This window comes from Chiloscyllium plagiosum, unplaced genomic scaffold (assembly GCF_037043375.1).
Source record: "Chiloscyllium plagiosum isolate Xiang-an unplaced genomic scaffold, Cpla_swu_hap1 HiC_scaffold_17, whole genome shotgun sequence".
Lineage (NCBI taxonomy): Eukaryota > Metazoa > Chordata > Chondrichthyes > Orectolobiformes > Hemiscylliidae > Chiloscyllium > Chiloscyllium plagiosum.
In genome coordinates, this window is record NW_028270155.1 from 51,011,995 (window position 1) to 51,023,532 (window position 11,538).

Consider the following 11,538-nt stretch of genomic DNA (forward strand, 5'->3'; position numbering starts at 1 on the left):
CCAGATATGATAAAAAGGCAAGAAAGGCGCTCTATTCGCTCTACGACCGAGAGCCTGAGAAATCAATGCAGAATTAATCCTTTCAAAATATCGATTCCCCTACCAATCAGCAAAGTATCGGGATTTCCATCAGAAAGCGAAGAACACAAACGCAGCAAACCGTTAAAGTCAGAAATCTGCAGTCAAAACAAAAAAAAACAGAAAATGTTGTAAATACTGTACTCAGTAGGTCTGACAGCATCTGCAGAGAGTGAAACCAAATGAACATTTCGGGTCGTAAGAAAGGTCATGATCGGAATTGTCAATGTAAGATTCTCGCTCCAAAATCACATCAAGCTGGATATACCACATTAAAAGAGTGAGGGTCTTTGTATGATTTATTTTATTTATATTTGATAGTATATGCCATAAACAAAATACTACTTTCCCACCTTACTGTCACATTAGTTAACTCTTTCTAGATGTGATTAGAATCTTGATAAAATTCTAATCAAAAGGCCCTGACCCCAAATTTGCTTTTCATATTAGTGTATGAGATGGATATGAACACTTAGCATATGTATTCTAAATACATATGAGAGAATTATGCTAATATACAGTACAATCAAAAATATGTTTTGATAGTGTTAGCCCCTAATGCATTGGTTATGAGATTCCACTGTGATGATAGAAGGGTTGTTAACCAATCTATAATAACTTAAATAAATTTAGACCTGGACTAGTCAATTATAAAAATGTCCTTTCATTAATATCAACAAAGCAATTTCTAGACTTATTATATGCGCAGAGATCCTGACTTGAGTCTCATCCGAGATTTCTGTTCCAACTACTGGAATAGAAGTACCAAGTTTGAATGCTATGACATTGTTCCTGTTTTTTTTTCATTTAATACAAAAAGCAGACTTACTGTTATAGGAACTGTTAGCAGACTGTTTTCAAATCTATTAGTAACATAAAACCTTAAACCAGGTTTTGATCCAGTATGTCCTCTTCTAACTCTCATTCTGCAGCAATAAGAATCCCGAGCACTAAGCATGCCACATACAGAGACACAAATTACATTTAAGCCTGCAATAACATAAATCTTGCTGAGACAGTAAGAGGAAATAAAACAACAATCATGGTCATCAAAATCCACAGCCAGCAAAACCAAAATGCATCAGCTAATTTGGTATTCCAGGATATAGTCAACAGATGTGCTACATGACTTTACAACAGTTAGAAGGAAGAACTGCAATGAAGTGCTTTCAGATTTTCCAATAAAATATAGTTTGACCAGGAACAACTGTCATCTGAAATTCACACACTGCCGAAAACTTGGCTTCTGTTGTTCATAGAATTATATAATCCATATAGTGTAGAAGTGTGCCATTTGGCCCATCAGGTCCACATCAACCCTCTGAATGGCATTTCACCCAGTTCCAACCACCCATACACTGCCCCACCATCCTGTTCCCGTAACCCTCAATTTACTATGGCCAATCGACTGAGGGAAGAAACTGGAGCACCCAGAGGAATCCCAATCAGACATGGGGAGAATGTGTAAACTCCACACAGTCACCTGAGCGTGGATTCAAACCCATTGCTTTTGTTCAAAATTGTTCAAGATAGCTAAAGTTCTTAGGGCTAGAGAGATCAAAGAGTATGGAGTGAAAGTGGGAAAAGGGTACTGAGCTGGAAAATCAGACGTAATCATATTAAATCAGAGTAGAGCTGAAGGGCCAAATGGCCTACTCCTGTTTATTTATTTTATATTTCTATGTTAATTGCCTACTTGTTTTCAAGGAGTGAAATATATAGAATGGTGGACAGTGCAGTAAAGTAGAAAAAAGATATAATTTGGATAACAGAATATAAATTTGACACAAAAGGTGATCAGTGTAAGTTCAATGTTGTTGAAAAAATAGGTAAACATGAATGATTGTAAGTGGAAAATCAATGCCTGGAGCAAACTTACTTGCCCCTCTCTAACCTTCTCTTGAGAACATGAGGTTTTATATATGCTTGTGAATATTGTGTTTTAAACACAGAAGATTGTGAGAAAACAGTTCTTGTTAAAAGAAAACTAATCTCACATCAACAACAAACTCCAGGGGCTTACATTAGAAACTATAAAACTTAACATCATAAAACTTGGGTTATTATGGCTTCTCAAGGTATAATTTTCATTTATAGCAAAGTATGCCTCATAACAGTTGAAACTTTATTGCTGGAACAGCACAGCAGGTCAGGCAGCATCCAGGGAACAGGAGATTCGACGTTTCGGGCACAGAAGGGCCTGTGCCCGAAACGTCGAATCTCCTGTTCCCTGGATGCTGCCTGACCTGCTGTGCTGTTCCAGCAATAAAGTTTCAACTTTGATCTCCAGCATCTGCAGACCTCACTTTCTCCTATGCCTCATAACATCCTTGCTGATGACTGCGTGAATCACAGCATCGCAGAAATGTTACAGTGCAGAAGGAGGCCATTGAGATCATTGCATCCACACTGGTTCATCAAATGAGCATCTTTACCCCATGTCAGTCTGCTCCATTTTCCCTATACCCTTACACACTATTTCTATCCAAACAGTCATCCAATACCCTCTTAAATGCCTCAATTGATCCTGACTCCACCATACTTCCAGACAGTGCATTCTAGACTCAAATCACACTTGTGAAAAAGCTTTTTTTTTTACCTTGCATTTGTTTCTTTTGCAACTCATGTTAGATCTATGACTTCTCATTCTTGTTCATTTTACATGTTGGAAATGTTTCTCCTGATCCACTCTGTCCAGCCCACTCATGATTTTGGGAAACTCTATTAACTGTCCTCTTAGTCTACTTTTCTCCAAAGAAATCAGCCTTAATTTCTTAAATGTATCCCCATAACTAAAATTTCTTACCCCAGAAGGAATCTTGTAAATTGATTTTGTACTCTTTCCTATGCATTCACATCCTTCCTACAATGTGGCATCCAGAATTGTACACAATAGTTTACCAGGGACCTCACAAAGATCTTATAAAAGCTCAATATCACTTCCTTCATCATGTGCTCTATATCCCTATTAATAAAGTCCAAGATATTGCATGCTTATTAATTGCTGTTTTACCTTGTCCTGCCACCTTCAGTGATCAGTGAAAATATATACCCACGTCCTTCTGCTCCTGCACCCCCTTTATATGTGTGTCCCTGTTTTATGTTGTCTGTCAATATTGTTCCTACTGAAACACATTCCCTTACATTCATTTGTATTGAAACCTATCTGCTACACCTACCTGCTCCATGAGCCTCTCTATATTCTACAGCCATTGTGAAGCTCTATAGCTTCATTCCACTTGCAGAATTGTCACTGTACTGATTCTTTCTGATATGTGTATTCAAGATAAAATATTGCTCCTCAGATTATAGAGCAATTCTAAATGTACAATGTCCTTAGCCTTCAGTTCAGTGATTCTAACAAGTAATCAGTCATTTCTGCATACTACTGCAGCTTTAAGTTAGCAGTTTATTTTGCGAGCAAATTGTTGTTCATGTTGTCTGTAGTCAGTTGATGATTCTAAGTTCATTACACATTGCGACACTTCAGAAATTTGTTTCACCAAGCCACCTATTGGCCAGAAACTGCAACTATTATTATGACAGGTAGCACAAAATAGTGAAACTGATTGGAAGATGTTGACATTGCAATTTACAATTATTAATGTTGGCAGAAAACATAATCAAAATCTTAGCATAAAGGTGGGTGTGAGCAGGAAGTTTTAAATAATAATATACAATGCATTAAATTTTAGAATAATGTTCAGATCTTCTCAGGTGGTCCCAATGTTCTGACCTTCTGAATTTTAATTGTTAAAGTTGTAATATGTAAGTCACAATGTTATTTCACATATATCTTCACACAAAGGAGTTTATTTTCCTTTACAGACATAAAATAATATTTTTTGCAAGGTTTGTGAAGGTTTGTAGCGCAGGTTGAGATTTAGGGTGTAGATCTAGATGCCATCTATCAACCCCTCAGAAAACGAACAGGAAATGACATCACCACAAACCCCAGGAACCCCATCCAGGAGAAAGATATAAATAGAAAGCAGGAGACAACAGCTTCGCTTCACTTGGAGGTCCCCACTGATGATGTTACCTAGCCAGGTAATGAAACGTCTGGATATCAAACCTACAGCTCAGCGAGCAAACCTACACCCATAAAATAATATTTTGGGTTCAAGACTAATCAAGACTAATCTCAACTTTGCTCTCATCCATGCATGATAGTTGTAGAGTCTACTTTGGATTATACAGATTTATAAAGCAAACATGTTTTTTTCCTAGAATAGAAACTTAACACATATAACAGACACTATTTCCTAGAGTAGTTGCCTTCATCACTTTTGTGAATTTTGCACAAGTAATTAAAAGGATGTGATGCAAAGAAACGGTGAATGATCTCTTAACGGTAGGAATTTTTTAAAAAAATTCAGTTAGAAAGAATTTATTGAGGCTCTAGTTCCAGCTGGCAACCTCTTAGATAACAACCAATGTGACAGCACAGAAAACAATTGGAAGATCAGACTGATGGTAATGGACATGTGCAAAGGGCATGCAGGAAATCTAAACATTGGGTTAGGCAGAGTACAACCCAGAAGCTCCAAACAAAATTCACAAATATTCAGCAAATCAGCCCATGTTGATGGATTGCACTTTAATGCTCCTTCATATTTGTATATTGTATAATCTGTATATTTTGTACTTTATTACAGATTATCATATAAATTATATGAAGCCAAATCAACATACTCTTAACTGAATTGATATCAACAAAAATGTCAACAACTATAAAATGACATATTCTCAGACAAACTTTGTCTTCATAAGGACCTCCAAGAAAGTTTTGTTTTCACTAATGAGACAGTTTTCTGAAAATCACTTTTTTCACAATCTAAACATTGTTAATTACCAATAACTCAATCTATTTCTCAGTTTATAAAATAATTAGATGATTGGCATAAATATTTTTCTATAATCTCAAGAGTACTTATGTAACCCAAGATGAATAGATTTCATTTTAATAGTCCAAAAACTGCATGTCAGGGATTTTATTTTATTATACACTTGAACTTGTGTCTATTTTTACAACAGTAATTCTATCCACACATTTTATGCACACAGTCTGCACATTGTGCTTTATCATCTCCTGGCATTCCTTACTAATGAGTATTGCTCTCTCGTGTGAATTAGTTGCCAATAGTGAAAATTAGCTTCTCCTCCCCTACAACCGCTGTGCACTACATTTATTATCAAGATTTGTATTTAAGGAGAAAGAGGTACTTGTGTGTAAACAAATAGAGTATCAATGTACAAACTGCAAATTATTTCTCTGTACGTTTTCAGTAATTATATCAGATAATTTTGATCCTCCTCTTTTTGTGTTAGTGTCATGGACTTGACTGGCAGTTGCTATCCACAAAAGTAAACAAATTCAGAATTGAATCAAATCATCCGAACAGATTTCAGAAATATACAAATAACTCATAGCCTTGAGTGACTTCAGGAAAATAAAATAGGGTTCAGGCGATCGTTAACATTTTATTTTCTTGTGTCTCCTCGCCCCCTTCTCCAAGCTGGGCAAGGCTTCAGGAGACCCAACCATCCTCCAACACCTCCCCTAAACGGTCACGTACTCAAATACTACAGTGAGTGATGGCAAGTGATTTCACAGCCCAGGTCCATCCTGGTTTGATCCAAGATTTTCACACACACACACACACACAACTCCAATGCAGCAGGAGAGAGAAGATGACCTACGTCCCTCACCTCTTCCCTAATTCGGGTTGGTGAAGCCAGTGCCACCGACATTAAGTGGGAAGGGAATCCTTGACCTAGAATCACAGAAAGGTTACAGCACAGAAGGAGGCCATTTGGCCCATCACGTCTTGCACCGGCTCTGTGACAGCGCAACTCGCCTTAATGTTACCCCTTCGCCTGTTCCCTGCAATCCACTCTGATTTCGCTATTGACTAGACTACTGTGGAGTTGCTAGCATATTTGAATTTAGCTGAATCTTAGATTAAGAAGTCAGAAATGTAATATATTCTCTCCATATGACATGGCCCAGTAAATGATTCGGAAAAGACTTACGCTTGCATATATGATGGCCACACACCTGTAACATGGCAAACATGTAACATCGGACACGATAGAATTAAAATTACTGGCAAGCAGTAAGTCGAGAGTCGAATGGAAGGTTAGAAAATGTGCTGTGGGAGTGTTTGATTGGCAGACATTTCCAGTAAGATCAACATTTGTTCCTGATTATATGTGCTATGATTCGCTAGGCTTCTGTCACGTATAATATTAGCAAACTTTAAGTGAAGTTGCTAGAGCCTGGTAAAAGATTGCCATCCAGGGGCCGGCGCACTTGAGCCTTGAAGTGAGGCTTGTGTCGAAAGAGAGAGAGAAAAAAAACAGCCTCTCATTAGGTTGGTTGTGGCACCCCATCAGGCTGCTGCCTTTCTTCTATTGACAACACCCTGATAGGAGGAGCTGCGAGTGCGTAGAAGGCGTCAGAAACCCTGAATTTCTAACTTGCAGCTGGCAGGACCTTTTCCAAGCAGCCCTATCGAAAGGAAAACTTCTGCAAGTAAACACTGGCAGAGTCAGCTGCTGAGAGCGCAGAGCCAGGCAATCTGCCGGTGCATGACTCCAGCTCATAAACTCACATCAGAACTGTGGAAGTCGGGGGTTGATTCACGCACATACACAAAACCATAATCTTAGCCATGTCGTATCCTCAGGGCTACTTGTACCAACCGTCAGCTTCTTTAGCTCTTTACTCGTGTCCAGCGTACAGCACGAGCGTAATATCGGGACCCAGGACGGATGAACTTGGGAGATCTTCCTCGGGATCTGCGTTCAGTCCGTACGCCGGATCGACAGCGTTTACAGCTCCTTCCCCAGGCTATAACAGTCACCTCCAGTACGGCACAGATCCGACCGCTGCTTTCACTTCCTACGTGGTAAGTTCTGCTTTCTGGACACCATTAGAATGCATTCGTAACTATTGCGGAGTACAATGGTGCCTCTTTCAGAGCATTTCCGAAAAGATCTCAGCTCTGTCTTTACAAACTTTTCAGTCGCCACAGTTTGTTACTTAATGCAATTTGATTCCCGTTCAGAATAAATTTGGCGAAATTGATTTTTTATTTTTAAAAAAATGCTTGATTTTATTGCAGTCTTGAAAAGCTCGCAGCTTTACCTTTGTTTTTTAAAAATATATCAGATAACAGGATTTACAGCCGGCTGCGTTTGGTACAAAATGCGATTTTGACGAGTTTGTTGTGTCTTAGGGCTCTCCCTATGATCACTCGACGGGAATGGCTGGATCTATAGGATATCACCCGTACGCTGCTCCTTTAGGCTCTTATCCCTATGGTGACCCAGCCTACCGAAAAAATGCCACCAGAGATGCCACTGCCACTCTGAAAGCCTGGCTCAGCGAGCACAGGAAGAACCCTTATCCCACCAAAGGCGAGAAGATCATGTTGGCCATCATCACCAAGATGACTCTGACTCAAGTCTCCACTTGGTTCGCGAACGCCAGGAGGAGGCTGAAGAAGGAGAACAAGATGACCTGGACTCCGAGAAACAGGAGCGAAGACGAGGAGGAAGAAGAGAACATAGACCTGGAGAAAAACGACGATGACGAGCCACCAAAATCTTTAGAGAAGGGAAACTCGTCGGAATCAGAGTCAGGTAAGATATTAATAAATATTTTAGAGAAATCATTTCCAATAAGGGCGCGGGGTTGACTTGAGTTTATTATTTATAACGCACACAAATGCAAATAACAGACTGATTTTCGTTTGAATTATAGTTGTCACCACACATGCAGTTGCAAGACCCTTTTAAAAATGCAACACTGAAATGTTTTAGATACTGCCTCGAAGCAGCAACATTTAAGCGGAACCCAGAAATTAAATATCAAATAATTTTGACTTCCTTTGAAGCAAATGTATTGTAGTTAATTATATCATAACCATTTTCTTTTTAAAACCCCGTTTTCGCTCAGAATTAGTTTGTTTTCTCTCTCTCTTTTTACATTGAATCAAACAGGGAATCAGAAAACGAAGATAGTAGAAATCGCCTGTGAAAGATTTGAGGAACAAGATCCCAGCAAAGAAAGTGGGCAGATCCTTTGCGATTCGGAGTTAAAAGACGGAGAGGAAAGAGAAACCATTCACTCGCCCAAAGCCACTACTTCTTCCCTGGTTGTGCCTCCTGGAGCTGAGCTCTTACACGAAAGCAACGACTCCGAACTGGAAAATGCACATACAAACCGAACTCACACTCTTCCGAGTAACACCGCGAACTGCAATGTGACTTCAGTCATCCATTCCCCCCCGGCTACAAGCTCCAAGCCCAAACTCTGGTCTCTGGCGGAAATCGCTACCTCGGACAAGTCCAAGGAACAGAGCGAGCCACTGCAGAGTGCGTGCCCGGGTCAGGGCTGCGCCGTGTCGGCCAGCGCCTCGTCTCCATCCCGTTCCCCTTGTCCTTACCCGAACAGCGCCGTGCTGGGTCGGCCTCTCTACTACACCTCGCCCTTCTACACGGGCTACACGAACTATGGTAGCTTCGGGCACCTTCACAGCCACCATGGAGGTAGCAGCACAACACACTTCAGTTCCAATGGATTAAGCCAGACTGTCTTAAGCAGAGCAGAGGCTCTAGCAAAACTCTGTCCGGAAGCTAAAACAAAGAGCCCGGCACAAATAGATCATTGCAAGGACACGTCGTCTTATGATTTGAAGAAAGGTATGTCCAATATTTAATACTGGTTCTTCGCCGAATTTCTGGACACTATTTATTATTTGGCCATGGCAAAGTATTTTCCGTGAAGATGGTATTAAGTGACACAGATTTTTAGTTTCTCATATGTTCAAAACGGTTGATGCAAACTGTTCAAAATGTAACATCTGAAATGAATGTCTTAACCAACTACGGATTAATTTGTATTGAGACTAATTCTGTATATTTAATGTAGCGTTTTTTTGTATTTAAGAAAGGATAATACACCCTCTTTGAAGTAAATTATGAAACGAGTGTCCTGTACAGATATTATTGTTGTTCTTTCGTATAATATATAAACATATCTAATATAAATCTGTGTTTTTGAAATGTTTCCTAGTTAAGATGCTGGCAATTTAATTTAAGACGAAAGTTGTTTTCTCTAAATGTGTGTCTAGGAGGGAGAGGTTTTAACAATATACAAATTAGACTCAATTAGAGAGAGAAAAAATAAATCCAAGGGCCGCTGCTGAGCAAAATGTAAATATCAATTAAAACACAGTTTCGGTTTTCCATATCCAGGCGGGCATTGCTGTTTGGCTTGGTTTGTTTTGTTGTCAAAATGTGAAGAACTTTTATTTTCAAAGAGAATTAATTCCAGAGAGTGTAGCACTTTCCGTGTGCAGTTCGGGGAGTGCAGGAACTGGCTAGAATAATAAGGCTAAAACTAAAGTGCCATCCTTTAACCTAATTACATCCAATCAGTGTCGTGTTTTATGCAAAGCAATCATCTGGTGAACTTTGCTAATGAGTTCGATTTTATGCCAAATTTAGTCCTCATTACTATCGCAAAAAAACACAGCAGTGCTATATCTGAGGCAGAGAACTGAATGCATGCTGACATCCATACAAGATAACCTCGCCGAGATCTTCTCACCCCACCCCCACAAGTTGTGCTCGTTTACCATGTAAATTCGCTTCATTCTCCGGTATTGACCGCAAGCTTTCCTTAGACTTTTTTTTCGCTGCTCATATTTCTTCCACCTTCAATGTTACGATACTGGAACCCATTCAGTTAAGTGTTGGCTTGAACTTTTCCCATATTCGCAGGTAGGTGTCACACTTGTTCCGAATAGAAACCCATCGGACTTTCAACTAAGTGCCAAAATATCTTTTTTTAAAAAAAAATTAAAAAAAGGAATAGCACTCCTAGCAACATTACCCTTCCAATTCACATACTACTGACTGTCAACTTAACACCAAACTTTACAAAAGGGAAGTAAAACGACCCCCATTTATTTGATGTGAATCATTTCACTCCAGTCAATGCCCTGAACATGTCGCCATACCTCAAAGTGTGATAGGACGAAAACCAGAAATTAATTTTTTTCGTGGAATATTGTCGTCTGTGTATGGAGTCTGCTGTACGTAGGAGATTTTAAAAAAATGAATTGTATTTTTGTAAGAACTATACACAGAGCCTTTACTAATTTATGCGGCTGTTTTTTTTCGCAAAACAATGGAATCGGAAATGTTTGTAAATAAAACCTCAGCCTGATTTTTTCCAAATGCAACGTGATGCTTCTTGTTTATGTTTTTGAAGAACTGATTCAGACCGACTATCCTAATTACAAGATCAACAGATTGAGAAATTAAATATTAATGACAGACCCCTCCAATTCTTTCGCTACAGGAAAAAAGGAAAACGAAAAAACGAGCTCATTTATAGAGGCAATTAAATTGAAGATGTCAACCCCCTTTCCCTCAATTGAATTTAATCAGCGAGCCCATTAAATATTGTATAACAACTCCACATTTCGACCTAATCTACGGGTAATTTAAAGTTAGCTGTGGAAACGAATTGATGTAAATTTTGTACTCGATACGTATATATTTTGTTACTGTAAAATTACTCATACTATTTGTATTTACAATGGTCTTTTAGCACAGAGAATACAGGAAACACTTGGTTGTCAGGCTCAATCGAACGCCGGTACACGTGTTTCACATATTTAACGAATTTTCCAACCAACTGCAATTATGAAACATCACAATTTGGATGTTTTCACAATTAATAACTGAATAAAAAAGCCTTTTAAAAGAAGTTGTCTCAGTGAATAGGGATTGAACTTTCCGTTTGCTTCTCATTATAATGCACCACACATTTAGACTGCTACTTGCCAGCGTCCTATGATTCACTCTGAACCTACATTTCAGGTACTTCTCAGCACTCGCTGTGTTTCTTTAAAAAAAAACACACACTTACATTGGACAGAATGTTATTCCAAAATGAGGTATTTTTGTGATGTTATGACTGTGGTTAGACGCCCCTGAAACAATCCTTCAGACTTTATTAAACGTAAAATAGAAAGTACATTTGAAAACATTTAAGAAAGGCGGTTTTATTTCCCAATGCTCATTAAACTCGGGTTCTCTAAGACTGATAAACGATGGGTTGCCTTTGATTAGATTTATTTCCACCTTTCTGGTATTTCAGTAAATTGTCGCTAAGTGTCTCAGAGGACGAGCACAAATACTCCTCGAAACGATACTAAAATATTCAGAGTCACTCGGACATTCAAATCAGAACTTCTATTTTTATCTGGTGCTAAAGTGTTAGCTGCATTGGCGTGATTGCAATATATCATCAGGCAGCACCATAATTATTAGTTTCCCCTCGCCTCTTTCCCCACCTGGGTTTTCTCAATTTTTAAAAAATAAATACAAAAATAACATGCAGCTTGAAGTTGTGATCAGTTTCAAACAAGGAATTAA

General features: G+C 38.8%; 1 protein-coding gene and 1 long non-coding RNA gene across 4 annotated transcripts in view; one reads left to right on the forward strand and one right to left on the reverse strand.

The window, feature by feature from the left end:
• LOC122558431 (uncharacterized) overlaps positions 1 to 678 on the reverse strand; it is a 150,303-nt gene extending 149,625 nt beyond the window's left edge. For all 3 annotated transcript variants that reach the window (XR_015759953.1, XR_015759954.1, XR_015759955.1), the window contains exon 1: positions 104 to 678. This is a non-coding gene — a long non-coding RNA (uncharacterized LOC122558431). The remainder of the gene's footprint in view (positions 1 to 103) is intronic.
• Positions 679 to 6,432: 5,754 nt separating this feature from the next.
• irx5a (iroquois homeobox 5a) lies at positions 6,433 to 10,867 on the forward strand. Its single transcript, XM_043707005.2, has 3 exons — positions 6,433 to 6,992; positions 7,323 to 7,728; positions 8,089 to 10,867. The coding sequence occupies exons 1-3, from the start codon at positions 6,756 to 6,758 to the stop codon at positions 8,805 to 8,807; spliced, it is 1,362 nt and encodes a 453-aa protein (XP_043562940.1). The 5' UTR covers positions 6,433 to 6,755; the 3' UTR covers positions 8,808 to 10,867.
• Positions 10,868 to 11,538: the final 671 nt, after the last annotated feature.